The sequence below is a fragment of the Wolffia australiana genome, chromosome 2 (genome assembly GCF_029677425.1).
Source record: "Wolffia australiana isolate 7733 chromosome 2, ASM2967742v1".
Taxonomy (NCBI): domain Eukaryota; kingdom Viridiplantae; phylum Streptophyta; class Magnoliopsida; order Alismatales; family Araceae; genus Wolffia; species Wolffia australiana.
This window is the reverse complement of record NC_135836.1, coordinates 23936094-23963948: the sequence shown is the minus strand read 5'-3', so window position 1 is coordinate 23963948 and position 27855 is coordinate 23936094. Positions and strand designations below refer to the sequence as shown.

Genomic DNA, 27855 nt, shown 5'->3' with positions numbered 1-27855 from the left:
GGTGAGTGGGATTCATGTGTAATTGGAATATTTATGCTCATTTCACACCTATAAACTCTTCTAAACATTCAACCTTACATTTATAAAACCCCCCTTGGTGGCATCCAAGGCACAGCTGGATCGGTCTATGAGCATAACCCTTGGGTTGGTCGTAGCCGGCACCGTGCTTTTGTGATGGCGGACGTCGTCAATAACTTCGTCCGACGGGTAGTTCACTAAAGTGAATGTAACTATGTGAAGCGAATGACCTAGGTGAAGTGTACGTGCAGGGCCGACGAGTGGGGATTTGCCGAGTTCCGAGGTCCGGAGTGGGCGACCAATGACGATGACGGTGACCTTCTGACCCTCGTCATAGCGACGACGACTATGGAACCAAACGGAATAATTTCTTAGGGGCTCACATGTAACGGATGGCCTCAGCCCGTACCTAGGAAGACGCTCAAATTTTTAGTTTTCTGGAAGTAATTCTCTTTCACCTAATCTAACCCGAGCGCGGTGGAGTACAGTCGAAGATATACTGAATGAGATAATGTAACAGACGAGCAAGGGATCGTGTGCCTCGTCGGTGGCGGCGATCATCGTCGAAGAAGTTGCTGGTGCACACATCGAGACGGCAGGTAGGCAGAGGTGTGTCATTGACAGACACGGCTCGGCTTGACCAGCGGCGGTGTCGTGGCACGGGAGCGTGTGTCAGAGGTTGGAGACGAGGAAAGAAAGACGAGTACCAGCGAGGTGGCTCAAGCGTATATCTGTTCCCGGCGAGCGCGATGTATGGAGGGTCGGCGCAAATGGAGATATGCCACTGTTGCGAACGACGACCGGTGGCACGATGGTGGAGCACGAATCACGCGGGCTGAGCAGTGCAGATGCCTGGCGACAAGGATGATTGGCAATGCTCGGGTGCGAGTAGTGCAATGACGAAGGCTGGCAGCGAGCCGGCATGCAGCGGGCACCTCCGGCTAAAGCAGGAGTGGCGGGCACAGCGATCTCTGACAAAGGTGAGTTAGCAGCACCGTACACGGTGTAAAGGTCGATCCTCGCGTTGAGATGAAGAGGTTGAGAAGAGAGAAATAAGAGGGACAAGAGAAGAGAGGGAGAGAAGAGAAACACGGGACAATATGATGAAGATCTCTTCTTATTCCCACATTTGATCTTAACATTTGGTTCGCACTTATATAGATGTATTGTACTGAAAATATAGAAAGTTGTTATAGTGTAACTGTTTGAGGATCGAACGGTCTAGGCTGTTCGATCTGTTTTAATCATAGCCGTTATAGTATAACGGCTATGGAGCGAACAATCTAGGCCATTTGCTCAGTTTAAATGATAGCCGTCATAACGGCTGTGGATTGAACTGTTTAGATTGTTCGATCTGTTTTAAATCATAGCCGTTATTGATATAACGTCAATGTTCGATATAATCCTCGCCGTCTGAATACTTGTTCTATATTTTCTTCCTATATATCTTTAATCCTATCTATCTTTGATCCTATCTATCTTTAATCCAATTCTATGTTTGAACTTATATGTTTCCTATTTTGTCTAATCTGTAACGAGTATAGAATATGTGAATTATTACTATCTAATCTTCATTAAGTTTCCTATTATGCTGATGGCGAGCTTCCTCCGTCTTCACACGGGATGTGCAACTTATTGGGGTCGATCAAGACAGCAAGGGCAGGTCTTGCACACCGGCGACAAAAGCTATGTTTGACTGGGCCGGCAGTAGGACAGTCGTCCGCTGCATTGGGCACAACACTCGCGCGGGTCGGTGTTAGGGGCGTCTGGCATCAGCCGGAGTTCACGAATGTTTTGGCAGGACGGTGGTCAACGCCTTGTGGCGACCGTTGGCTGCTTTCCTGGGTTTCGCGGCATTGGGAAGGCCTGGTGCAGGAACACGTGCATCGTCGACAGTCGCGACCTTGAATGGTTGCACGCGGGGGGGACGCGATGCCTTAACCAAAACGGTTCCGCGATTAGCAGGCGGCAGGACCCTGAAATAGGCCTACAACGCGCTGGCTCGACTGCGCAGAGGGCACGATTACACAGCTGCCTGGTTGCGCCGGGCGACGGTGTGGCGCGTGACAGCGCGATCGGACGTCCGGTAGCGGCGTTCCAACGTTACACAGTGTCGGTGGTAGACTCTCACAGTGCGAGGAGGACGACCGGTGGAGCGACCGACTGCTGAGTCGTCTTCTTCCCCCACCCTCTCCTCTTCTCTTCTCCCATATCCTCCCTCTTCCTCTTCCTCTCCTCCTTCCTCTTCTTCTTCCTCTTGGTGAGACCTGGACGTGGAATATCTGCCAAACAAAGAAATCCATATCTGGGATAGAACGTGGTCCCATCATGGCCTTATATAGGGCCATGATGGGCCCTTCCAAGGAGTCCAGAAAGGGGGCCCAATAAGAGATCCCCCAACCATTTACAACAAAACAAAGACAACATTAGATAAAACGACGTGAAAATAAAACAGTATGAATGGATACGAAAACGCAGTGACACGGACGTGTCACGACGAACAGGGTGCACTCGTCGTGTCAAACACAAAACCGAAATTAGACGAACGAAAACAGATAATTAAAATACGAACACGTGCGCGGACGCGCTCTACCTGGAGTTTTTAAACCCGGGCGTCTTCACGGATAATTTGGCGTGCCGGTCGGACTGGACACGGACTGGCGGTGATGCTGATGACGATGATGACGGCTCTGCTGACGATTCGTTGACGTCGTCTAGACGAACTCCATCATTTTTCCAATAAAAAGAATATATTGATCCATATTGATCTAAACATTTAGCTATTAATAAAAATACTATGATCTTCATGTCCTAAATTTTCAGTCAAATTCAAAGTTTTGGCCCATTTACTTTAAGGTCAAAATCTAATTCTCCTGACAAAATAAAGATATCAAGTATTCAAGTTCATCTACATTCCACAGTAGATTTTTCTCCGTGGCTTGATTTTCGGAGACTTTCTTGACATTTTCCCATTGTTGACCATTGTTGACCAAATGTCGGTGTGTTTAGGATTTACTGCATTTTAAATATTCATCAAAACACTAAAGCATTTTCAATCGAATGTCTTGGTCCTCGATGTTTGACTTCCTCAGGAAGCTAAGCTTACTGCGTTAAGCCTGAGTAATACAAAGACCCACTTAGCTCTATGAGCTTCTGCAATGAAGGAAACTCCAAGAAAATTATCCATGCAAACAAATATCAAGACGGAAAGCCTCAACCAACAATAGTGGAATAAATATCAAAGTAAGAATTTATGCCCTTAATATGAGAAAACTATGTTTATCAAAATCGATTGAGTCATTTGCTTAATGGCAATCAACGGAACAACAACGATTTATCCCAAGTTCTTCCTCCCCACAACAACGATTTACCATAATGATGTTCAATGTATACCCATTTATAAAATCATTCATGCGGGAAACAGCACACTATTCATACCGTGAACTACATAAAGTTACAATCTCAGATTTATCGATTCGTTTAACAATGCTAATCATCGTGGTTAATCAACACCAAGGCGAATATAATCTGCGATAATCGAGAGAGAGGGCAGAGAGAGAGAGAGAGATATAGAATATCCAATATGAAGATAATCGAGAGAGAGAGAGACGAAGAAAAACAATCTCCAACATGACGATAATTTAGAGAGAAAGTGAGATGGAAAGATACTATCTCCGACACCACGACAATCGAGTGAGAGAGAGGGGGAGAGAGAGAGAGAGAGAGATGGAGAGATACAATATCCGTCAAGACAACAATCGACGGAGAGGAGACTGAGAGAGGTGGAGAGATGCAATCTCCGACATGACGATAATCGAGTGAAAGAGCGGGAGAGACAGAGAGAGATGGGGAGATAACAATCTCCGACAGGACGATAACGGAGCGAGACATACGGAGAGAGAGAGAGAGAGAGAGAGAGAGAGAGAGAGAGAGAGAGAGAGAGACAACCTCCGAATTGAGAGAGAGTAAGAGAGAGAGAGAGAGAGAGAGTGAGAGTGAAAGAGATAGAGAATATCTAATATGAAGATAATCGAGAGAGAGAGAGACGAAGAAAAACAATCTCCAACATGACGATAATCTAGAGAGAAAGTGAGATGGAAAGATACGATCTCCGACACCACGACAATCGAGTGAGAGAGAGGGGGAGAGGGAGAGAGAGAGAGAGAGAGAGAGAGAGAGAGAGATGGAGAGATACAACATCCGTCAAGACAACAATCGACGGAGAGGACGAGACTGAGAGAGGTGGAGAGATGCAATCTCCCACATGACGATAATCGAGTGAAATAGCGGGAGAGACAGAGAGAGATGGGGAGATAACAATCTCCGACAGGACGATAACGGAGCGAGACATACGGAGAGAGAGAGAGAGAGAGACAACCTCCGACTTGAGAGAGAGTAAGAGAGAGAGAGAGAGAGAGAGAGAGAGAGATGGAGAGATAGAATCTCCGACGCGATGATAATCGAAGGAACGAAAGAAAGAACGTGATGGAGAGATAGAATCTCCGACGTGGCGATAAGAGAGATGGAGAGATAAAATCTCTGACGTGAAGATAATTGAGAATCGTGATAGAGAGAGAGAGATCGAAAGAGTGTGTGAGAGAGAATGTGAGAGATGGGGAGATAGAATCTTTGACGAGTGGATAATCGAGATCGATCGATATCGAGAGAAAGAGATGGAGAGATGGAAAGATAGAATCTTTGACGAGAAGATAATCGAGATCGATCGATCGAGAGAGAGAGATAGAGAGATAGAATCTCCGATGTGACGATAATCGAGAGAGAGAGAGCTAACTTCTTTCGTCGCCCTCCCACATGTTCTTCTCCTTGGGGCCAGTGGGTCCTTCCTCCCCATACAATTCCACCGGAAGCTTGGAGAAGATACTCTCCACAGAGTACCTGACGTTCATCGGCAAGAATCTGATAATCTTCTCCAGCTCCGACCGCGACCCATACTCAATTGTAGGCCCCCACTCCCTCATATACTGCAACCAGCATGGCTCCTCCACTTCACTTCCCAAGTACTCTGCCGCTACAATCTCATACTTTGCGCTGGAATCCACCACCAGCTCGCTTCTAGCCGTGTCGTTTCTGATCCCAATTCCAAGCTTCTCCGACCCCTGTAAGAACTCCCCTGCTCGCGCATAGCTCGCGTGCCCGTTCTTCGACGAGTACACTGCCGCCTTGTTGCCATCGACGAACTCCAGCTCGCCGGCGTCGACCCACTCGCCGCCACTGTGCTGTGAGAAGTAGACGCTCCACAGCTCGCCTGAGAAGTTGCTCACCCTCAATGTGAAGTGCTCCCAGTCGCCTACGTGCTCGCCTATCCTCTTCAGTGGGAAGTTGACCGGGCCGATCTTGACCGTCGCCGGCCCATTAAACGGGCAGAAGACCCACATCGCCAAGTCTGTGAAGCTCCCTCCCATGGCAGGCTTTGCATGCACATAAAGCTCAGCGCTTTTCAAGTTCCCCCGCTTGACTTCCTCTGCCTGAATTCCCAGATCAATCCAGTACTCGCCGTCGTTGCTGCCGCCGGCGGGGAGTGCAGCGCCCTTGGCATCGATTGGCACGCCGGCGGCGTGCCCCCGCTGCCAAAGCAGAGCTCCATTCTTGAAGAACCAAGGCACAGAGGAGGGCAGATAGAGCTCCTTTGGGTGGAAGAAGACTGAGGGTCCGTAGTGTTTGACCAGGGCGTTGACTTGGTCAAGGCTTGGCATTGCTGTGAGAAAACTCGGGCTCGTGTTCTTCAAGCAGGCGATATCCGGGTCGCTCGCGCCGCAGACGAAGGTGCCGGATGAAAGGCCTCGTGCCCACATTCCCCTCGCCTGCGGCCGCAGAGTTGAAGCACCGAGGGATCCAAAATTGAAGATGGGCTCGTGCGCCTCGGCCGGGTCGGTGAGATCGGCCCGGACGCATCGAACGTCATCCGGAGACGGCTTGTCAGGAGAATTGGTGACCAGCAGCCCCATGGCCTTGTAACCAGGAGGCGGTCTAGGGATCCAGAAGAATCCACAGCCCTCAAGTCCACCTTCAGCCCAGTCTTGGTCAACGGATTTGCTGCTCCAGATAAGACAGAAGTCAACGGGAGGTCTGAGTGGCGGCGCTCCGGTCTCATGGCCACCGGCTTCTCTGGCTGCCAGAATGAAGCCGTGGAGAGGGCGGCGATTGGGCTGGCCATAGTGACCCAGGCTGAAGAAGCCGGCTGGAATTTCTGTGGGCTTGTAAAAGGTAGCGCCTTTGCTAGTGTCTTTCATCAGAGAGCAGCTCCAGACGCTCTGCAAGGAAGTAATCTGCATAACCTCTAGCTCTCCGATGCATATTATCCCTTTAGCAAAACCTCCACCTGAGATTACATTATTCGTCAGGAAACACAACTTTTTTTGAAATTTTGATTGGATTGGCCAAGAAAGACAACTTTCAGCAGAATTTCTCCACGAATGTGGTTAACAATTCAAGAAAATTCTTGATCATCAACGTTGATTCGGGAAGATTCTACTTAATCCCCAAGTAACAGGTTATATTATAGCCAAGGAATAACCTGGAATAAAAAGAGGCAAAAACTATAGCTGCCATGAACAAGGAAAATAGTAATTTCGGATTCTATGAAAAATAAGAGGCTCGTATGGTACAAAGAACATGCTTTGTTCTGCATGAAGTAATAAAAAAACTGAAGGTACGGGGAAAGACGACACAAAAGGAGAGCATAATAAGAAACATCAAAAGAGAGAGTATAAATATGATCCAGATACTGCCGAAAGTAATGAGGATGAGGAATTATAATTTCATGTATGTATTTCTGAAATTCAGAAATGGGAATGACTTCAGAAACCTCAACCATTCACAACCGATCTCAGAATCCGATTTCCAAAGTCGAGAAGAGGCTGGAAGAAACTTCCAGGGGGGGCATAAGCATTACTATTCGAAAATAAAGTAAAAAATATCCCCATGAACAAACCCACTTCCAAGGAATAACACGGAGACGATATTAACTAAAATCGATCAAAATCTAATCAGATAAGCCCGAAAAAGAAGAATTTTTCTGAAGATAAAGAATTAATATTCGAAGATAAAGCAAAAAGTATCCCCACGAACAAACCCACTTCCAATGAATAACAGGGAGACAAGATTAGCTAAAATCGATAAACAAATAACCAGAAAAGCCCGAAAAAGAAGATATTTTTCTGAAGATAAAGCATTAATATTCGAAGATAAAGCAAAAAGTATCCCAACGAACAAACCCACTTCCAATGAATAACAGAGAGACAAGATTAACTAAAAGCGATTAAAAAATTAACCAGAAAAGCCCGAAAACGAAGATATTTTTGAAAATAAAGCATCAATATGCGAAGATAAAGCAAAAATTATCCCCACGAACAAACCCACAACGAACGAATGAGAGGCCGACGAGATTAACTAAAATCGATCAAATCTACTCAGAAAAGCCCGAAAAAGAAGATTTTTTTGAAGATTAAGCAAAAATTATCCCCACGAACAAACCCACAACGAAGGAATGACAGGTCGACGAGATTAACTAAAATCGATCAAATCTACTCAGAAAAGCCCGAAAAAAAAGATTTTTTGAAGATAAAGCAAAAATTATCCCCACGAACAAACCCACAAAGAAGGAATGACAGGTCGACGAGATTAACTAATCAGAAAAGCCCGAAAAAAAAGATTTTTTTTTAAAAATGAAGCATGATCCTGGACGGAAATTGCACCTTCCGGCCAGGCAGGGAGAGGCGAGGGAAGAGAGAAAGGCCGGGGCTCGAACGAAACTGACTGAGACACACCCTTACACCAACAGAAACACCTCCAGCTCTCCATCTTCGCCTCTTTCGCAGAATTCAATCCCCAAAGCGCGCCCCTTCAAATACTCGTTTGGCGCCTGAGAACGGCGAGACTCCGACTCTCCCACGCAAAACTCCATCAAAGATCGTGCCGGCTTCTGAAGGCGACGTCGGGGAATACGCAGTACACGCGAGCGTCTCTCCTCCGATGGATTTGCGCCATTGCCGTAGCAGTACACGGTTTCACCCTTTCTCTCTCTAAATTCTCTCTCTAGACTCTCTCTCTTTCTCTCTCTCTCTCTCTAGACTTTCTATATATACACAAGGTGGGTAAAAGGGCGGGAGGGGTCGGCTGCTTCAGCGTTTCCTCTGGAACACTGTAAAGACGGTGGAGTTTACCACTTCAAGTTTGAGGGACTTGAGCTTAACGTGGAGATGAGAGATTCCTGCAGGGCACCAGAAACGGAATTCCCTCCTCTACTTCAACTTGTAGGACAGAACGCAAACTGTTTCCTAAAGTAGAGAGAAAGTTTGGAACTTGTTTTTATACTTTGTCTCATTCTCTTGGAACCGTCCAACTGCTTCGGCCTTATCCAACCACCCCTCCCCCCCCCCCAGATGCAATCCAACGGCTGAGAATTACTCTGGCATTAAGCCTGCCATTGTTTAAATTTACCTGTCTTATCTTGCAGAATATATTTATGATGGGTTTTGAAGAAAAAACCAAAACCTATCATAAATCTGTGTGTTTGCAGAAGAGATGTATGAGGGGTTTTCAAGGAAAAAGCCAAAACCTGTCATAATCTGGGTATTTGCAGAAGAGATGTATGATGGGTTTTAAAGAAAAAAGCCAAAACCTATCATAAATCTGGGTGTTTGCAGAAGAGATGTATGATGGGTTTTCAAGGAAAAAGCCAAAACCTGTCATAATCTGGGTGTTTGCAGAAGAGATGTATGATGGGTTTTAAAGAAAAAAGCCAAAACTCATCATAATGTGGGTGTTTGCAGAAGAGATGTATGATGGTTTTTGAAGAAAAAACCCAAAACCCATCATAAATGTGGGTGTTTGCAGAAGAGATGTATGATGGGTTTTGTAGAAAAAACCCAAAACCCATCATAAATGTGGGTGTTTTGCAGAAGAGATATATGATGGGTTTTACAGAAAAAGTCAAAAGCCATCATAAATGTGGGTGTCTGCAGAAGAGATGTGTGATGGGTTTTGAAGAAAAAAGCCAAAACCAATCATAAATGTGGTTGTTATGCAGAAGAGATGTGTGATGGGTTTTGAAGAAAAAAGCCAAAACCAATCATAAATGTGGTTGTTATGCAGAAGAGTTGTATGATGGGTTTTGAAGAAAAAAGCCCAAACCAACCATAAATGTGGGTTTTTGTAGGTCAAATAAAATGTAAGGCAGCCTTGACTGCCTCTTGTCATAGTCACAGTGCAGTATTTCCACAACTATATAAGTAAAAATATTTTTTTCCTCATAGATATTATGCCAAATGATACGTTCTTGCCGAGGAATGTATCATGAAAGAGGATGGACAATGCAGAAGAGGTCGAGTACAAAGGGGGAGTGGCAGAGTAGGCGGAGTGGCAGAGTAGGCCAGTGAGATCGAGTTACCAAAGGGAAAGACTTAATCTAACTTCATGTCCTGCCTCCAACGAGGGTGACATATTTAAAAGGGAAATGCAGAGATGAAAGGCCCCTAGTGGGATTACAAGAGCGGGTAGATCGTTGCGATGAACTACTTGACAGAATTTAAAATAGGCTTCAGACGTGGGCATTAGCAGATATCCCTTGCATAAAGGACTAAAATATTTCAGCCCAAGAGAAATTTATTTTTGAAAACCCTATCCAAAAGAAAGTTGATCAAATATAAGAGGCAAGAATTTTGTTTTTTCCAGTAGTAAAGTATTGATCTTTTACTGGACCCCAAGGAGACCTGTCAGATCTGTAACTTTTCCATGATAAGAATCTGATTCTTACTGTGAGGATAGAGGATGAAAAGAGCTAGAGATGTGAATCACTAGGAAGAAATGAAAATAGTCATAAGATTAGGTAGCTTTTAGCAAATTCCCATAAAAAAGGGTTTTGGAAGCTAGAGCCCATTGTGGAGCCTACAGACATTACAGAGTCCATGGAGCATGATAAGTCAGTGGGAGAGTTGAAAGTACATGATATTGACAGTCGTCCCTAATTGCAGATCATCGTCACCGGAGAACCAAGACTTGATGATACCGCCAGCAGAGCAGATGCCTTTGACCAGGCGATCGACCAGGATGAATCCACAACGAGACGCTGCTTCGAGGACGAAATCTTCACTCACTTGCCTCGGCACATGGCAGAGGACCAGGGCCGGAGATCCTGCTCTGGTTTCGCCATCACCAGAAGTGGAGATGAGCTTCCTTGCAGTCTCAAGCAATGGGAAGATTGCCTCAGGGTCGTAGGTGACATCTGTGCCAATTATAATGTCAAATCCGCAGCAATTCAGTGCTGCCATGTCCTCTACCCTGCCCCAGACCAATTGCTTGACAATCACCCTTTCAAGGAGGCTCGGCGGCAGATTGGCTGTCAGATTCTCCTTCAGGAGGTTAATGGATTGGGGATCACCATCGGTTGCAACTACGAGCTCGGCAAATGGGGCGGCCGCCATGGAACAGATCCCGGCAGATCCGCAGCCGAGCTCCAGCACTCTCTTCCCAGCAACGATGGAGGAGTTCTTTGTCAGGATCTTGCTCATGATGCGAGCAGATTCCCAGAGCATCAGACCCGTTGATTGGCAGGTATGCTGGAATTCCTTGCCAAGCCCTTTGATTCGCAGGATTCGGTCCCCAAGCTCAATGGTCTCCATATTCTGTGATCATTTAAAGAGAAAGATTAAAAAGGTTGTGTTCCAGCCAGACCACTACCAAATGAAGTAAGACAGGATTGATGAGGAATTACATCTCCTGGGGATGACGCAAGATCAAACATGGCAGACATTGTGTCTGAAATATCAAAATCATCAGTGTTTTCAGCCTTGATTTTGCAATGATCATCCCTGCAGTCGTCCCTCTTCTCTTCTTGCAGAAGAGGAGCTTCGTCGGCATTAGCTAAGAACACAGCTTGAATCCATCGCCTGAGAAGGAGAAAACGTTAGTTAGATAGAAAAAATTTGAAACAATGCGTCCAAAATCTTGAAATAATTTCCTTGCCTGTTCATGACAAGTTCCAGCGATCGGTTATGTATTTGTTTGTGGCAGATGTTGATGTCAAGAGTTCGGAATCCATTGTTTACGAACAAGTCCGCCAAGAAATCATTTGAGAAATAGAAGGCTCGCTGCCAGAGAAAGAGGTTATTTTTTTCATTTTGAGCTTGTGTCAAGAAAAATAAAACACTATCCAAAACGACTTACAGTGCCATCACCTCTGACGTAGAAGTTCTCACTGATTTGTTGCTCCTTGCTTGTGAGTCGTTCCTGAAACAAGAACAGACCTCTTTAAGATCACACCTGAGCCAAGGTAAATGATAGGAATGATTCGAACCATTAGAAGTAGGGATGTTATTATATCTTTTCTGTTATTGTTACTGGGCTAATCTCCTAGGCCCACTTCTCTCTCTCTCCTCTCTCCTCTCTTACTTACATTCCTGTTTCATGCTTTCTCTCTCTTGAATCGTGAGGTAGCCCTATCAAGTGTTTTCCACCAACTTTTTCCTTTCACAGTATTTCTTCTACCGCCACATTATATCAGCTCCCGATAGGACATTGATTCCAATCAAGGAAGGGAATCGAGGAGAGATTGGATATAGGAGGGCAGGGATCAACCAAGAACAAGCTGGATGAAGGTTCGGTGAGGGAGTGATGATCACAGTGGAAGGGAATAACCGAGGGATGAGGCGGAGAAACTGATCAGATACAATGTAGGGATTGGTCGTGGGAAGAGCATGCTGAAGAATGGGGATAGGTTGAGGCATGCAGCAATTTCCATTCTTCAATCTTCACTGTGGTCGTAAAGGGAGGGTTACATCTAGTGGTAAAGGACCCTAAGGGCAGGGGAGGGCTACATTTACATCGGAAGGGGAGAACTACCCTAGTGATAAAGGACCAAACTGCTATCAATGGGCTAAAGTACCAAAGAACGACCCTGCTCTATCCTCTCTTCTACTTATCCTCGCCAATGGAGTTCAAAAAGAATCACCCAAATCACAGATGATGTAAATAAAGGATGAAACTGCCTTGAGTAGTAAACAAAAATCTTCAAATAATAACTATTATAGAACAGTAATCAATAATTGCTTCTGTATTGATATACGTCGGCATATTCAGGCAAACCTGGGCAAGATCCCCAGCAGCATAATCCCTCAGCAACACACGGCCATTGGGCTGAAAAGTTCAAAAGGTTGGCAGAGATATTTACAGGAAATTCAACAGTGGAGAAAGTCCGTTCAAAAGTCAGGTTGTAGAGCGAGACTTACTCGAAGAACTTTCCGGATGTTCTGCACTACTAAGGGCATCTTTTCGGGGGACACTGAAGACAACATAAAGACCTATTTTTATTATGTCAGACACTAAACGAGTGAAACCGTTTCCGGGAAATAATAGAAAAGGTCAAGTTTTTATTTAAAACAAGTCACGGATAAATCATTTAAAAGACTTACCAGGGTAACTACGTCCACTGATGAAGGTTTTATCTTGTCGCTCAGATCATCCGCAGTAAGGTCACAGACAAAGGCGTTCATCCTGTCCTCTCTGTAGTCTTTGTGAGCCTAGCCCATGGATATCAATTAGCTGATTTAATCGATCAAAATATTACAAAATAGAATTTTGATGTTGATAACTCGTCAAGAAGTTGATATTTAAAATACTTCAAATGCTAAATACATGAACAGGATACAGTGAAAATAATATTAGCCACGCACTAAGATTAAGGGGGATTCAGGATGTTCCAAAAAGTCAAAATAATCAGATCATAGCTTAAATATAAATTGTTTTCTGAAAGAAACATTGTTGCAGAAGCAGTACTAAGAGAAAAAAATTGATCGAAAATGTTGTGCACCATGCGTCATCGAGTAAAATATTGGGCTTAGAATGGAACAACGGACTTATTGCACAGAATTCAAACCTTCACCAAGTCGACCGCACGTTCCGAAAAATCACATCCATGGATAAAAATATCGGAAAATGTGGATGCAAGAGGAAATATCGTGTTTCCAGTTCCACAGCCAGCCTGCAAAGAATAGACAAACAAACCACATTTTCCCCGGAAATTAGAATTTAAAGAAATTTGCAGCGTTGACAACAATTGATGAATCCGAGAAAATGAAATAACACTGGAAAAGAAAGAAAATTTACCTCCAACACGACTGTCTTACGACCCGACTGAACCTGAAAAACAGAAGAATAGAAGATTCGGTCAAAATGTGTCGCAGAAAGGAAACGTAACACGATCAAAGAGAGAAGACTTTCTCACGCGGAAATGGCAGCCCCATTCTTTGTCCAGGTAATGTCGATCTTTGAAGAACTGGTTACATCAAAAAAAAAACTGCGTGACGGAAATCAAAAATTCAATCTGACAGAGAAAAACGAAGAACCAGTCTGGACGGAAGAAAAGACGGACCTTGTCTTCGTGACGCTTGTAGAACTTGTCCCAATACTTCTTGGCATCCCTTTCGTACTTATCTGCGATAAGGAACCCATCAATGACATGGGTCTAGTATCTTTCAGAAAAAAACGACATGGGTTTCGTCCAGCGAAGGAATCCAAGAAGAAATTTTTGGGTTAGAAGTGGAAGTGACGATAATCATCTACCTTTCCAGTAGGGGCTGACTTCTCTGCCTGAACTCGCAGCTGGGGTTCCGTAAATTTGGATCTTCCGCTCGGCATCGAGAGCCGCCATCGCCGCCGGGTGTGAAATTCGTTCCCAGCCCAGTCCCCTCATGACATTAAGCGATTTGGGTGTGTGTACCTTGACCCTTTCGACTGTCCGTCGATCCGTCGATTATTGATTGATCTAACATTGATCAGAGCATACCGGTCGATGAATCGATCGGATCTCGTTCAATCACCGATAAGGGTCGATATACTGATCAGACCGTAGTGAGCAGTTGATAGATTCGATCGATCAGGAATTTGACTCTGCAAAACCTGATAAATCCGACCCATCTGATCTCTCTCTCTCTCTCTCTCTCTCTCTCTCTCTCTCTCTCTCTCTCTCTCTCTCTCTCTTTCTCTCTCTCTCTCTCTCTCTCTCTCTTCTCTCTCTCTCTCTCTCTCTCTCTCTCTCTCTCTCTCTCTCTCTCTCTCTCTCTCTCTCTCTCTCTCTCTCTCTCTCTCTCTCTCTCTCTCTCTCTCTCTCTCTCTCTCTCTCTCTCTCTCTCTCTCTCTCTCTCTCTCTCTCTCTATCTCTCTTGTTCTCTATCTCCATCTCTATATCTCTCTTGTTCTCTATCTCCATCTCTATATACCGTTATCTCTCTCTATCTATATATATATATATATGTGTGTGTGTGTGTGTGTCTACCTCTCTCTCTTTCACACTACTTTGGAAAAATATAGTTACTGATTTATCTTTCTGGAATATCAGTATCTTCATTGAAACGAAGAGAATAGGGACATTAATTTGTGACATTGAAAATTTGGAAGGTGAAATGAGACTGCACTCAAAGTTAGAGATATGAAAGATTGAATTTTGAAATTATTTGAAGATATATTATTTTAAGGTTGGACATTATGAGATTCATCTGATTTGAGGATAGTCATAATGAAGGAAATATGGTGACGATTGTCCATCTGATCTTTTTAGGATATTAGTGCGTGGTATATTGATCATCATGGAGGAGATTTTTGAATATTGACTTATTTATAGAGATTTGAATAATTATCTAAAAGTTGATGAAGGGGATTGAATTCCAATTTGATAAGGTGAAAATTACTTTGTTTTTATTGAGATGGAATGAGAGTTAGCAGTATCATATTTCAATGACTTAAATTATTGACCCAGAACAAGTCAACAAGTTGACTAAGGTGGAATCTAGGGGTTCACTCAAAAGAATTGAGTGGATGACTCAGGATGACCCATGAATTTGACTATTGTAGAGTCAGGAAACAGCACATGGTTAATCAAGAGACAATTAGTGAATAATCAGAGCTTGACTTGGCAAGAGAAAATCATTTGAATTGGGGAAAGTCAACTATGGTGGACACGGCACACTCGAGCTGGTGGCGATGAAAACGGGATGAAATCTGAGACGAAGGCCAGCGTGAAGGAAGTAGGGAGCTCATGAAGCCTATCTGATGGAGTCAAGGAAATGTGTTGGGCAGTGACCTTAGTATGAGGAATGCCTTGAGGAAATATGTGTTTTACAATCTTGTTGTGTAAATGGTAAATTGGGTAGCATTTGCTTACTGATTGTAGGGAGTTGATTAGATTCCAAATCAGCTAGCTTACATGACTGTCTCTGAACCAGGGAAAAGATATATGGCATAAATCAAGAAAGTGAGGAGAATGCAGTACAGGAATCTAAAAAGAAATTTAGAAAACATAAACAGAAAGCCTAAGTACTAATTCACTCATCTTAATGCAATTCACCTCGACTGCGTTTCAACAATCTAAATAGGCTATTGCATTTATTATCATAATCCAAGAGGAATGAATCACATTCAAATGGTTTAACAAAATATATTTATAAATGTGTATGGATTTAGTCCAAGATAGATTTAATGAGAAATTCATGTCTGAAGAAGAGGACTCATTAATCCATTGGAGAGTATCCTTGGGCATGATATTTTAGGGGAATAAAATATTCATAAATATTTTAAATGATTAAGATAGTAAATATGCCCCTCATATGGGATAAAATAAATAATTATTAACAGCATATTTTTCTCGCAGATATTTTACATATTTATGACATGGCTGTCAAAAATATTGATTAACTTGAGCATTTTATATTCGCCCACATGGATTCATTTTGAGGCTGACTAATGCCTTATACAATTAATTATACTGATGTATTAACTGACATTGTATTTTATGTTTGCATTTGAATCACTAAACATTTATCTATGAAGGTCAAAAGATATGGCCATTAATATTTCATATTCACTCCTACCAAGCATGACATTCAATAATTTATTGTGTGTAACTCATGGTCAACCCTGTTTAGTTTTATTGTACAAAGTGAATATTCTTCTTATTGGTGACCTTTAATATTTCATAATTAATTCTTAATCATTTCTCAAAACATTAATTTAAATGTATGTGATGTTTGGTGACTTAATATAAGTTCAAATACAAGCCCTATTTTATAAATCATACATAATTTTCCGTTTATCCATGTATATATTTTTCACATCTTTTATGCAGAATGATACTATCAAAACTTTGATGATTTTTTGATATTTTATTCATTAATCATATCTGGTATAATAACATCTCTTAATGCTCATACCATGTATCATGATCTGAGTAAGGCTCTATGAGATAAACTTGAGGGTTAAAATATCAATGTATTATGTATAAAATATCAATGTATTATGCATAAAATGATGACTATTTCTATAAATTTCCAAATAAAGTTTAGTTGTATAAAAGTAGGAAATTTAAAATTGTCAGTGCTTCACTTTACTGAATAGGTTTGACCATTATCTATTCATGAGGATATTAAAATTTTTTGAGCACATGTGAGTAAAAGACATTGTTAAAGTGAATAAGCAGGGAAAATGAAAGGCTACAAATAAAATTTTCAATTTTAACCATCGTGTAGTCCAAGCAAATCAAACATTCAACAACTTTTTGAAATTCACTGACTCTTTATATATTGATTAAAATGTATGTGCGGTACTCATAAATGAAGTTTATGATATGATGATATTATTATGAGATCTTAATACAGTGATTAATTTTACGTAAACAGGAATTCTGAATAATCATATTCAAAGATACTCGAGGCAGAAACTGAACATCTCAAAAAAATAACATTTAAGAGTATTGTTGATGAGTATTGTTGATCCCATAGCCAGTTGCTTCAAGAACTAAGGATGTATAGTGGGTGCTATTTGGGGAAAGAGTAGGCTGAATTGATAAGTATGAATAATTGAATGGTATTGTACCTTGTGTCGATCTGATTATGCATGTCACGGTTATGTAAGTGATCCTTATACTTCAAACTCTAAGACACATTATAGATGGATGGTTGTATTTAAACTATGACATGCATATCTGGAATCAATTCAGCCATCTTAACTCGAATGCAGAAAGAAATTTAAGAAGGTGCTTCTTGTACCAAGATGGGATCATCTGCCCTCTATATAATAGGAGACTGATGCATTGAATAATATATAGTTAAATCCCTGGAAACGGTATTGTAAATATTGTAGAAGATGTTCTTTGATAATTTCTACCATGAATCAAATTTTCTATTCTATTTGACTTCTAATAAGTGTATTTTTTCCTGTCTGTCTATGATATGTGGGGGTACATGGTCTAATAACACACTAATTTTCTGTTCTCATAAAATTTTCGATTCTATTTGACTTCTAATATGTGTATTTTTTCACATGAGTGACCGGTTAGATTTTGACATTTAATCATACCCTAGTTCATTTGAGATTCTCCTGCAAATGAAGAATTCCACATACAAGGTAACCAATGATAGTAAACTTTCTATAAGAGAATTTACATACTCTCCTCTTATATTTACGGGATGGAAACTCAACCTACTGATTAATTAATCAATATGTATTAATTAACCAAAGACTAAAAAATATAAGTAGGCCATTAGCATTATTAACTAGAATGATGCATGTGTCTAGATGGTTGCACACAATATTTTTAGATGTTAGCAAACATTTTCTAAATTTTTCTCAACAATGGGGATTTTATGAAATTTTTCCATGGACTTTTATGAATTTTTTCCAAATAGAATAATTAGATGGGCACCCTATTTTGATACACATGTGAGTCATTATTGGGGTGTCACCCCTCTCTTCTCTTGTACTTCCCCAAGTGTTGCATATGTTAACACAAGATGATGAGAGAATCTTATCTTTAGATTCATATTTTGAGGGAAATAAGAGGAGTGTAGAAATTTGAATATAATATGGATATATCGAGAATCCAAACATCTGAATGGCTTGAAGACACACATTTAAAAGAACCTAGTAATCATGGAGATGATCTATGCACTGGTGGTGCCTTCAGTTTTATACATTACATCAGTTTTGAATTTTTGATTTGATTTGATATTTTTGACGCACAATCAAGTTCAGATTGATTTGATCAAGGCCAAAAATCCTAACATCATATTCTTGGATGAAGAGATTAAGGAGTCCCCAAATGTTGTGGACAAATCTCAAAGAGTTCAATCGGGTTGACATATCTTCTAGTGAAAATGTTGAAGTTAGATGGAACTTGGAAAAAGGAAAGAAGAATAAGATCATAAATTAGATAATGGGACTTGATCACTTTTTTTTCAACATCCTGCTGATCATGCAGGCTTTCGAAGGGTTTTATTAGACCATTTGGCCAATCCAAGTTGAAAAATTCACCATCCAGTATATTGTATCAAGTGACAAACATAAATTGGTTTATACAGAGAAATGTATTGTATATAGTGCAGACCTAACCAAGTTTTGAGGAGCGACAGGGCAATACACTGCACTATATACAATATCATTCTGTCATCGTTTGAGCCCATTTTAGCCTATGGCATAAATATGGCACAATTTAAGTATATTTATCTCATGAATATGATGACATAATTCATTGAGTTATTTACATTCTCTATTAAGAAATTACTTTAATATATTGAATGAAATAAAAATATGCATCGCTGATCAGATATTTCAACATTTATTCATAAAAGTGATAAAGAGAATGCATAAATAAGTAAATAAATGTATATAATCAACAATCATATGATGTAATTAAGTTATAAATAATTTGTATGATTTTTTAACTGATGAAATAGATGTAAAATACTTAGATTTTTAGGAAACATCATAGTAATATTGATTTTATTTGATTTACAAAAATATTTTTCGATAGGATATTAAATGTAAAAAAAATTAAAAACTTAATAAGTCAATCGTACAAATTGTTCTATAGTTCGATCAATTGAGAAGACCTTGGGGGTAAAAAAGAAATATGATGCTTTCTTAAATGATTGTCGAATGTCATGTGATTTTCTGTGTTCATGCATAACTCTAAAGTATTCTTTCTAATATCAGTCGTGTAGAAAGTGTTTTTGAGTAAATAGTAGAAGAGGGGTACACACATTTATATAGGCAAGGAGAGAGGGAGAGTTGGTAACTTATGCCATGTGGGACTAAGTAGCAGGGCTCGTCCTAGATTAACAAGTTGACGAGACAAAATTGTTAGATCCTCCTAAAAGGCTCAATATCATGTGTTTTGTAAATTGGTAGTTCAATATCATGTGCTTTCTTATGCTAATGCGCATCTCTTAGGTCTAAATCTTGAATATCAATCAGCTAGACAAAATAGAAATATCCATCATATAAGACTTAAAGCTCTTTAATTAAATTCATGTGCTTGTATAATAACAGCTGGCATGCCAATGGCTGAATGCAATATGGAATATCAATGTACATTGTTATAATTGTTTGTCTTTAATTAATTAAACCAATGTCATTGGTTTCTTTGGCTTCATCACATGTCCAATCCTTGAAAAACATGGAATCTGGGCACTCTGTGTCTTGCAGTTCAAAATGCAAGTACGTGACAAACCGACAGATAATTACAAGGATATGTAGTGGATTCCCGAACCAGACTTTGAGACCCATCTCTGTATTAAGGTTTTGTTTCCATGCTCTCCATCTCATAATTCTCCCATGAATAACTTGAAAACAATGTGACAGAAAACTATTAATTATTCCAGTTGTCAAAAGTCCACCTCAAGTTATTCTTCTCCCATCCGATATCAGGTAATAACTCAGACATCTATTGCAAGTGCATATCCCATTTTTGTGTAGCAGGATTTTGAAAATCCACGCTTTGACAACTAATATCCGATATTCAGAAAAAATTGGATATTGGATAGTGGATAACAAACTGATATTGAATATCCGCCTAATAAAGGATATCAGGACAAATATCATAGAGGTCAGGACATGCTGGATGCCAGTACTAGATGTTGAGATTTGATATCTGGATATGGGTATATTTCTTAAGGATACATTGACCCGTATAGAAGTTCACTTGGTCAAAAAAACCCAATAAAACCTTTCAAAATAAAACTAAGAGATAATTGGTGCGCTCTAGGTATGACTCATTCTATAGAGTTGACTTGGTCAGTACGTAATTATGGTTGATATTATTGAAAGCCTTTTAGGCTAGTCTGGGCCAATAAAAGTTGACTGTAGGAATTGTCCAACCGATATCCGTCCGATATCAGGTATCGGACAACGATATCTGATATCCAGACAAAAAACTGGATGGTGTCTGATATCGGATGTCGGATATTGGATATCGGACAATATCCGTCCTTACGTGTCGACGGATATCAAAGATGGATATCGGATACCGGATATCGGATATCAATAGTGGATATTGATATCCGATATCCAGATTCTTTTTTCCAGGCTGCTGTAATCCCATATGGAGGAATTCTAAAATTTTGAAAAGTATATATCTTGTCCAGCCATTTTTCACATATGTCCCTGCTTTAAGGTGCGCACGCAAATGGATGCAGAAAGTGAAATTATGGAGAAATGCCCCTCCGCTTCTCTATTCTCCAAATTTCACTAGGAAAACTATAGGAAGATCAAAATGAATTCATTATGCCCCTATAAATAATTTATTTGGATTTTTAATCCTGCAACGTCTAACCGAGAGTTTTTTTTAGGGGCATATTTCTAAGGCATAGTTAAAAAATTTCCTCGATTTTAGAAACTAATCTAAAAGTCTATTTTTATTATAACTATATCATGTTTCTAGTGAAGAATTGAAGATGTCATCATATCCACAAATAAATCCCTGAAAAAATCAAGAAATTTGTAGAAAAATCTTGAAAATTTGGTAATTAATCTCCACAATATATTGACCTGAATTTAATTTTGAGAACAGGAATTAAATTTTAATTACAGTAATTTCTGGCCCACTTAATTCTATAAAATACATACATTAACAAAACAAGTTAAATAGAACCCGCATTCAATTGGAATAATTATTTACATATATGTAGTTGACGAAGCACCTCTATTAAGCTCTTTAAATGGTTGAAAATGTGATATTTAGTTTAATTAAACACAATATGATGTAGAGATTGAGTATCTCGCATCTTAATTTAAACTAAAACTAAGATGTAATTGTAGTGGTCGCAAGACTATTATTCACTAGCTGTAATATTCATAAAAAAATGAATTCCACAAAATTCCCACATGAACATGACAAATTAAATAAAACCCAGATTCACTTGGAATAATGACATGCACAAATACTTGATGACGCACAAACTTTAAGCTCTTTAAATGGATGGAAATGTGCTTTTTAGTTGTCTTAAACACAATATGATATACAGATTTAGTATCTCATATCTTAATTTAAAGTGAAACTAAGATATATTGAAGAGGTTGAAAACTTTTATTCACTAACTGTAAAATTCATAGAAACACTGAATTCCATAAAATCCATACATTTACATAACAAATTAAATGAACCCGAATTCACTTGGAATAATGAATTACGTATAAATATTTGATGACACACCTATTTTAAGCTCGTTAAATGGTTGAAAATGTGATATTTAGTTGAATTAAACACATTATGAGATAGAGATTGAGTATGTCATATATTAGTTTAAACTGAAACTAAGATGTACTTGTAGAGGTTGCAAGACTGTTATTCACTAGCTATAATAGTCATAAAATTCTTGAATACCATAGAAGTCATACATTAGCAAAAAAAATTAAATGAAACCCGAATTCACTTGGAATAATGATTAACGTATAAATATTTAATGAGGCACAAAGTTTAAGCTCTGTAAATCGATGGAAATGTGCTTATTAGTTGACTTAAACACATTATGATATATAGATTCATATCTTAATTTAAACAAAAACTAAGATGTAATTGCAGAGGTTGCAAGACTCTTATTTACTAGTTGTAATAGTCATAAAATTCTTGAATTCCATAAATATTTTAATAAAACACAAACTCACTTGGAATAAGTGATTTACGTATAAATATTTGATGACGCACCTATTTTAAGCTCTTTAAATGGTTGAAAATGTGTTAATTAGTTGAATTGAACACATTATGATGTAGAGACTGAGTATCTCATATTGTAATTTAAATATTTGATGAAACACAAACTTTAAGCTCTTTAAATGGATTTTGTGTTATATTATGCACACTGTTTATGTCTCTAAATTTTGGAAAATTTCTATACTGTAGTACATGTAATGGTAAGAAGTTTAACACAAAAGTTTTGCAATAAAATATGCTCATCTGTAGCTTTCACCATCAAAATACGCCCTTCATCGTAGAATTTCTTTTCCCCATGCCTCCATCAACAGTTTGTACTTACTTGGTCATCACCTACATAGTGGAAGACAACAAATAAAATGCGATGCTTATTTAAACTATGCACTATACGAGTGGCCATGTAAGGAATGTGTACCTCAACATGATGCAACTACCCCATCTTCGCCATCATCACCATCCGAATCTAGCTCCACATTATTGTACCATCACTTGTTGTACGCACGCAACCAACACTTCACAATGATGAGTGTTTCAATGTTTATAGGTGATAAACGTGCTCTCTTGTATGTGACAATAGTATGGCCCACAGAGAATACGCATTCAGCAAGAGCGCTTGTTGCACAGACAGACAATAGCTCCCTTGTAATGGAGGCAAGTAAGGGGAAGCGTTTTGCCCCTGTGCTAGCCCACCAAGATAGTGGGGGTGAACACTCCCTCATTAGGCACGACCTCTGCCAGATATTGGTTGACATAGGTGCATATTGGACTTTTTGAATAGAGCTATGTAGCCAAGAGTCCAACTCTCTACCTTTTGGGTGATCCATTTCAAAGTGACCAGCCATGGGGCGTGTTCGCGAGTCACATGGTAAGAGAGATCATACATAGGCAATGGTTGTATCTCTGATGCCCTCACAGAGCATGGACTCTTTGTGGAATGGGTCCATTAATGTCGCAACAGTGATTGATTCCTTCACCCACAAGAGTTCTACATACTACGCAAACTTGTGTTTCATCGCCTTGCACGCGTGTGCCATGTTACAATGATTTCCTTCATGCAACTGCAGTACATAGGTGAAGAAGGTTCCCTATTCAATTTTTTGGACTACCTCCTCCATGTGGCGTAGGAGACTATCGATGAGAAATAACACATCACATATGGTAAGGTTCTCTATCTGGTAAACATGATCAGTGGATATAGAGAACCACCCAAGGATGTGATAGAATTCTTTCACCAACCCCCACTCATCCTTCGACATCTTTGTCGACTTCCCTTTTCTGCCAAAATTCTTCAACAATAATCAATCGCATCACATTTCTTCATGGCAGCAGATAGCATAGCATATGTGATGTTCCAACAAGTCGAACAGTACAACATGACCATGTTAGAATCATCAACTTCAGGGTCATCTTCACATGCTTTCACTTACTCCTCTCGCTGTTGAGCTGAGCTTCGAATGCTGTGCACTAGCATCTGCACCTTTGTTACTGCATCACCCAAATATAACACACGACGTGCTCCGTGATTTTCTTCAGCCACTGAGAATATATATCCATGCAAGTTGTCTTAGTTGTTGTCAAACTGTTCAACTGTCTTGCCCACATCACCTTCATCGGGCTCCACTACTTGGGGCGAAGGAATGCCAAAGCTTTTAATTACCCCTTGGATGACAATGTTAAATTTGTGTGCAACACATGGAACATGTCTTCTGGCGTTAAACTTTGGGTTGACGCTCTTTATCTTCGTTGCAATCATTGACAACATCCTCTTATTCGTAGAGGCATTATCGGTAGTCATAACGTAAAACTGCATAAACACAGGTCATGTATAAAATCACATGTTTAATTTCGAAGATAAGTTCGGTGTTGAATGATGACGTTTGGTCACACGCAGAATTCTTCCAATACCTAGAGAACGATGGCTGCCATGGTGTCCCCATCATGCTTGTCGACGATCTCTCGGATAGCAAGTACTCGCTCTCGGTACACCCATTTCTCATCCACCTAATGAACAGTGATGCCTAGAAGACCAGTATTGTTCTCCGCAGTCCATGCATCTATAGTGGGGGACATTCGGTCAATGCTCTCCCATAGCTTCTTCAAGTCTTCCTTCATGCGGCCATGCATTTGGATTGTCCACTACTTCATGACCTTCTCACTTGGGGGGTCCAAGTCCAACTGTGTCGTGTAGTGCCACATCTCCTTAAATGCGACATTCTGAACGATGCTCCACGGGGAATCCGTTAAGCATATGAAATGCGTAATGGCATTCTTTGTCTCCTTAGAGTTATGCCCTTTTATAGGTCCTTGTTTGCTTAGGCCTCCATGTGGTTGGCCATCCATGGCCTTGATTATAAGCGGCTGATCCTTGTCGACCACCACCATGCCATGTAATGCCTAATGACGAGCACAATGACAAGATTTGAAATGTCGCCAAAATACATTGGTGCTCTTGTCAGCTTGCCGCTTGATCTCTTTTCTCTTATTGTGCGGGTTCTTCTCATGACACAGTAGCATGCATAGTACCCATCACCAATATGTTCGAAGTAGTTTATGATGACTGATTGGTTTTATCAGGGGTGACTCTATACGGCACGAGATGTTCCTGCGTTGGTATCTTCATTACTGTTGGCTCTTGGCCCAGAGCAATCTTGGGGTAGGGCATTACCTCTAGGTGGGTTCATTCATCTGAGAAGCATAAGTCGGTTATCGACGATTGGTTCTTCTAGATTATAGGAACGCATTATGATACAATATGCTTAAAAATGTAAATAAGGAATAGAATATTGCAACTTCATACACACACAAACAAAGATAAACACAAAAGTAAGCTAGAATAGTAAAACAACTACGCACAATGAGAGGACAATGAACAAAACAATAATCAATAGCACAGTAAACATTAGAGGAAAAGGAAGAGATGAGAACAAGAGAAAGAAAGAAGTTAAGAGAAGAAGAAAAAGTAAGAAGAGAAGAGAAGAAGAAAGAGGAAGACTCAAAGAGAAGAAGATAAAAGAATGAGGAGTGGAGAGGAGGTTAAAAGAGGAGAAGAGGAGAAGAGAAAGAAATAGGACAAGAGAAGAAGAAAGAGGAGAAGAGAAGAGGAAGAGGAGGAGAAGAGAAGAAAAAAATGAAAGAGAGGATGAGAAGATGAAAAAGATGAGAAGAGAAGAGGGAAACGAGGAGAGGAGAAGAAGAAAATGAAAGAAGAGAAGAGAATAAGAAAGAGGTGGAGAATAGAAGAGGAACAAAAAAGAGAAGCGAAGACGAAAAGGAAAGAGAGGGAAAAAAATAGCAGAAGAAAAAGTAAGAAGAGAAGAGAAGAAGAAAGAGGAAGAAAGGAAAAGAAGAGGATAAAAGAATGAGGAGTGTAGAAGAGGGAAAAAGAGGAGAAGAGAAGAAGAAAAATAAGGAAGATAAGAGAAGAAGAAAAAGTAAGAAGACAAGAGAAGAAGAAAAAGTGAGAAGAGAAGAGAAGAAGAAAGAGGAAGACGAGAAAACAAGAAGATAAAACAATTGAGTGGAGAGCAGGGGAAAAGAGGAGACAAGGAGAAGAGAAAGAAATAGGAGAAGAGAAGTCAAATTGAAGATATTAACTGTCGAATTGAACATTAAAAATCATATAATTTGATAAATTAAAACGCAACATAAAACTTCTTCATAGATATGTGTTACATGAATTGTATGAGTTATATAGTGTGTTACATGAGCTATAGAAATTTACCGATTCCCAAATGCATTGAAAAGCAATAAATAAATAATCCACACAAAATTAAATATATAATGGGTCAAAAGATCAACTTAAAAAGAAAATTTTAAGCTTACAATAATTGAACGCAAAAGCTGAATCCCTTGAGGAATATAAATAAATATTGTTACAGATAGTGTTATTTGAAATGGAATTCTGGAAAAACATGCAATCAGAATAGAAATTTCAACATTTTACCTAGAAAGAACTGAACCTACGTGATATACAACAAAGAATAAGTAGAAGAAGACGATGAGAATTGGCGGAAGAAGAAGAAAATGACGAGAATTAGTGGAAGAAGAAGAAGAAGATAAAATTCCAGGAAGAAGAAGGGAAAGAAAGGGAAGAATAGGAAGAAGACGAAGAGGGGGAATATGGGGAAGAACGGGAAGAACACGAAGACAAAGAGGATGGAGGAAGAGGAGAACTGACCATTGGTCCCCTTGTCCGCCGATGCAGCACTGTCTGCCGTCTACCAAGGCACCAAAATATTCAAAAAAAAAATTAGGTAATTAGGTTATAGATGTTGGATATCGAAATTTGATATCCAACATCGATATCCGATATCCTCATGCTCCCCCTGAGACAGAGGAGGATGATGACATCGAGACGGACATTAATTTACTGTAGCAACCTATATCCGATATCGATGTCCGATATCCGAATATCAGATAAGGGATACCGGAGATATTCTTTCCAGTATCTGGTAAAGCATCCGTCCTGATACCGTAATCCAATGCCGGTATCGAGACGGGCGATCCCTAGCTGACTGTATATTCTGTAATTTACTTAGCAATATTAATATTATTCAACAGATTAGAATAACGGTAACATCCGGTATAACCTCCGTCTCGATATTGTCATCTGATATTGGGCTGAGGAGGGACGATCACTACCTCCAACAAAAGTATCTCCAGGTGGGAAATACATGTTTCTTAAGAGATCTATTGGATCTTAAATGTCGATGTCCCTTTGAATTAACAAGGATATTCCTTGGTCTGTATCTACAGAATATGATCAATGAGCCCAATATTAGCATATTGAAACCTACGAGGCTCAGAAGTTTTATCCCAGCCATCAACCAAAACTAACTTGAAAGTTGATTTTGATGGGCAGCAACTGATACATTCTCAATAGTTCCTGCCATAATATAAAGGAAACAGTTGGCCAATAAACGTCATAATATTGCACGTCCACGAACCTACATGAGAACGGTGGACCCTTGTCAAACTCAAGTTCCCTACTTCGAGAAGAGCAGTGAATGACAAAGGAGCAGTTATCCCAGTTATCGCAATGAGCTTGCACTTTCGGTCTTGGGCTGTATATCGGCCCCCATAATAGAGTCTGAAAGAATCTAAGAATACACCCCGTTGAATCTGTCTTAATGGCGAGCCAAGGAGCTTCTACTGCGCAATAAATCATCCCAGAAGATCTCGTGAAGGGCTTACGCGCTATCCCCGCTCTACTCCCTCCTAAGTGAAGTGAAGGCTGAAGAGTGCTTCTCTCTCGCGCTCTGTTGACTTCTGAAGCTTCGGCCACGCACCCATCCTCGTGAAGAAGAGCTCTCCGGCGATCACGACTCACGAGTTTCTTCTCCCCAGAAGCAATGTCAAGGAAGACGCGCCGCCGGCTTCAAATACTCGACCCGGCGAGCGACCAAATCGATAAGCCCAACAGCAGACCATGGAAAGAACCTTCTTCTTCTTCTTCTTCTTCTCCGTCGTCGTCTTCCTCGGCAACACGCCATGGCTTCTTCAAGCTCTAGAGCTCCAGACCTTCATCGTCCACCTCCACCACGGCCATGGAGTCCTTCCCCCGCTGCAGAGGCACCTCTCCGTTCTCCAAACGGCGACTTCTTCAGCGGAGGAGGAAGCAATGGGTCGGCTCCTCTACTCTTACACCGACTCGGCTAGCGGCTTCGCGGCCCGTCTCTCCGGCGAGGAAGCAGAGACGCTCCGCCGAACCCCCGGCGTGGCGGCGGTGCACCCGGACCGGCGGCTCGAGCTCCAGACCACGTACTCGCACCAGTTCCTCGGCCTGGGGTTCGCGCCGGACGGGGCCTGGGCGCGGGCTCAGTACGGGAAAGGCGCGATCATCG

The 27855-nt window shown here is 40.6% G+C and overlaps 3 protein-coding genes across 4 annotated transcripts in view; 1 reads left to right on the top strand and 2 right to left on the bottom strand.

Annotated features, from left to right (window-relative positions):
- Window positions 1-656: 656 nt before the first annotated feature.
- Window positions 657-8301, bottom strand: LOC144700179 (hypothetical protein At1g04090-like). 2 transcript variants are annotated; one of them, XR_013580678.1, is made up of 4 exons: window positions 7734-8301; window positions 4811-6358; window positions 2612-3134; window positions 657-2300 (listed from the first exon to the last, which is right to left on the bottom strand). XR_013580678.1 is itself a non-coding variant. In XM_078571605.1 (3 exons), the coding sequence occupies exons 1-3, from the start codon at window positions 7837-7839 to the stop codon at window positions 3121-3123; spliced, it is 1668 nt and encodes a 555-aa protein (XP_078427731.1). In that variant the 5' UTR covers window positions 7840-8301; the 3' UTR covers window positions 2300-3120. The 2 variants fall into 2 exon arrangements, 1 of the variants encoding a protein (XP_078427731.1); XM_078571605.1 differs by having other exon boundaries at window positions 2300-3134.
- A 1521-nt stretch (window positions 8302-9822) lies between these two features.
- Window positions 9823-13888, bottom strand: LOC144700178 (S-adenosyl-L-methionine-dependent methyltransferases superfamily protein). The gene is made up of 12 exons (XM_078571604.1): window positions 13597-13888; window positions 13406-13467; window positions 13259-13309; window positions 13141-13173; window positions 12911-13015; window positions 12447-12554; window positions 12264-12335; window positions 12121-12171; window positions 11203-11265; window positions 11002-11126; window positions 10751-10925; window positions 9823-10661 (listed from the first exon to the last, which is right to left on the bottom strand). The coding sequence occupies exons 1-12, from the start codon at window positions 13724-13726 to the stop codon at window positions 9960-9962; spliced, it is 1677 nt and encodes a 558-aa protein (XP_078427730.1). The 5' UTR covers window positions 13727-13888; the 3' UTR covers window positions 9823-9959.
- Window positions 13889-27060: 13172 nt separating this feature from the next.
- Window positions 27061-27855, top strand: part of SDD1 (Subtilase family protein) — a 2793-nt gene continuing 1998 nt past the window's right edge. Inside the window, exon 1 of the mRNA XM_078571602.1 lies at window positions 27061-27855. This exon is cut by the window's right edge and continues 1998 nt beyond it. Within this exon, the coding sequence (XP_078427728.1) occupies window positions 27441-27855 (415 nt within the window). The 5' untranslated portion in view covers window positions 27061-27440.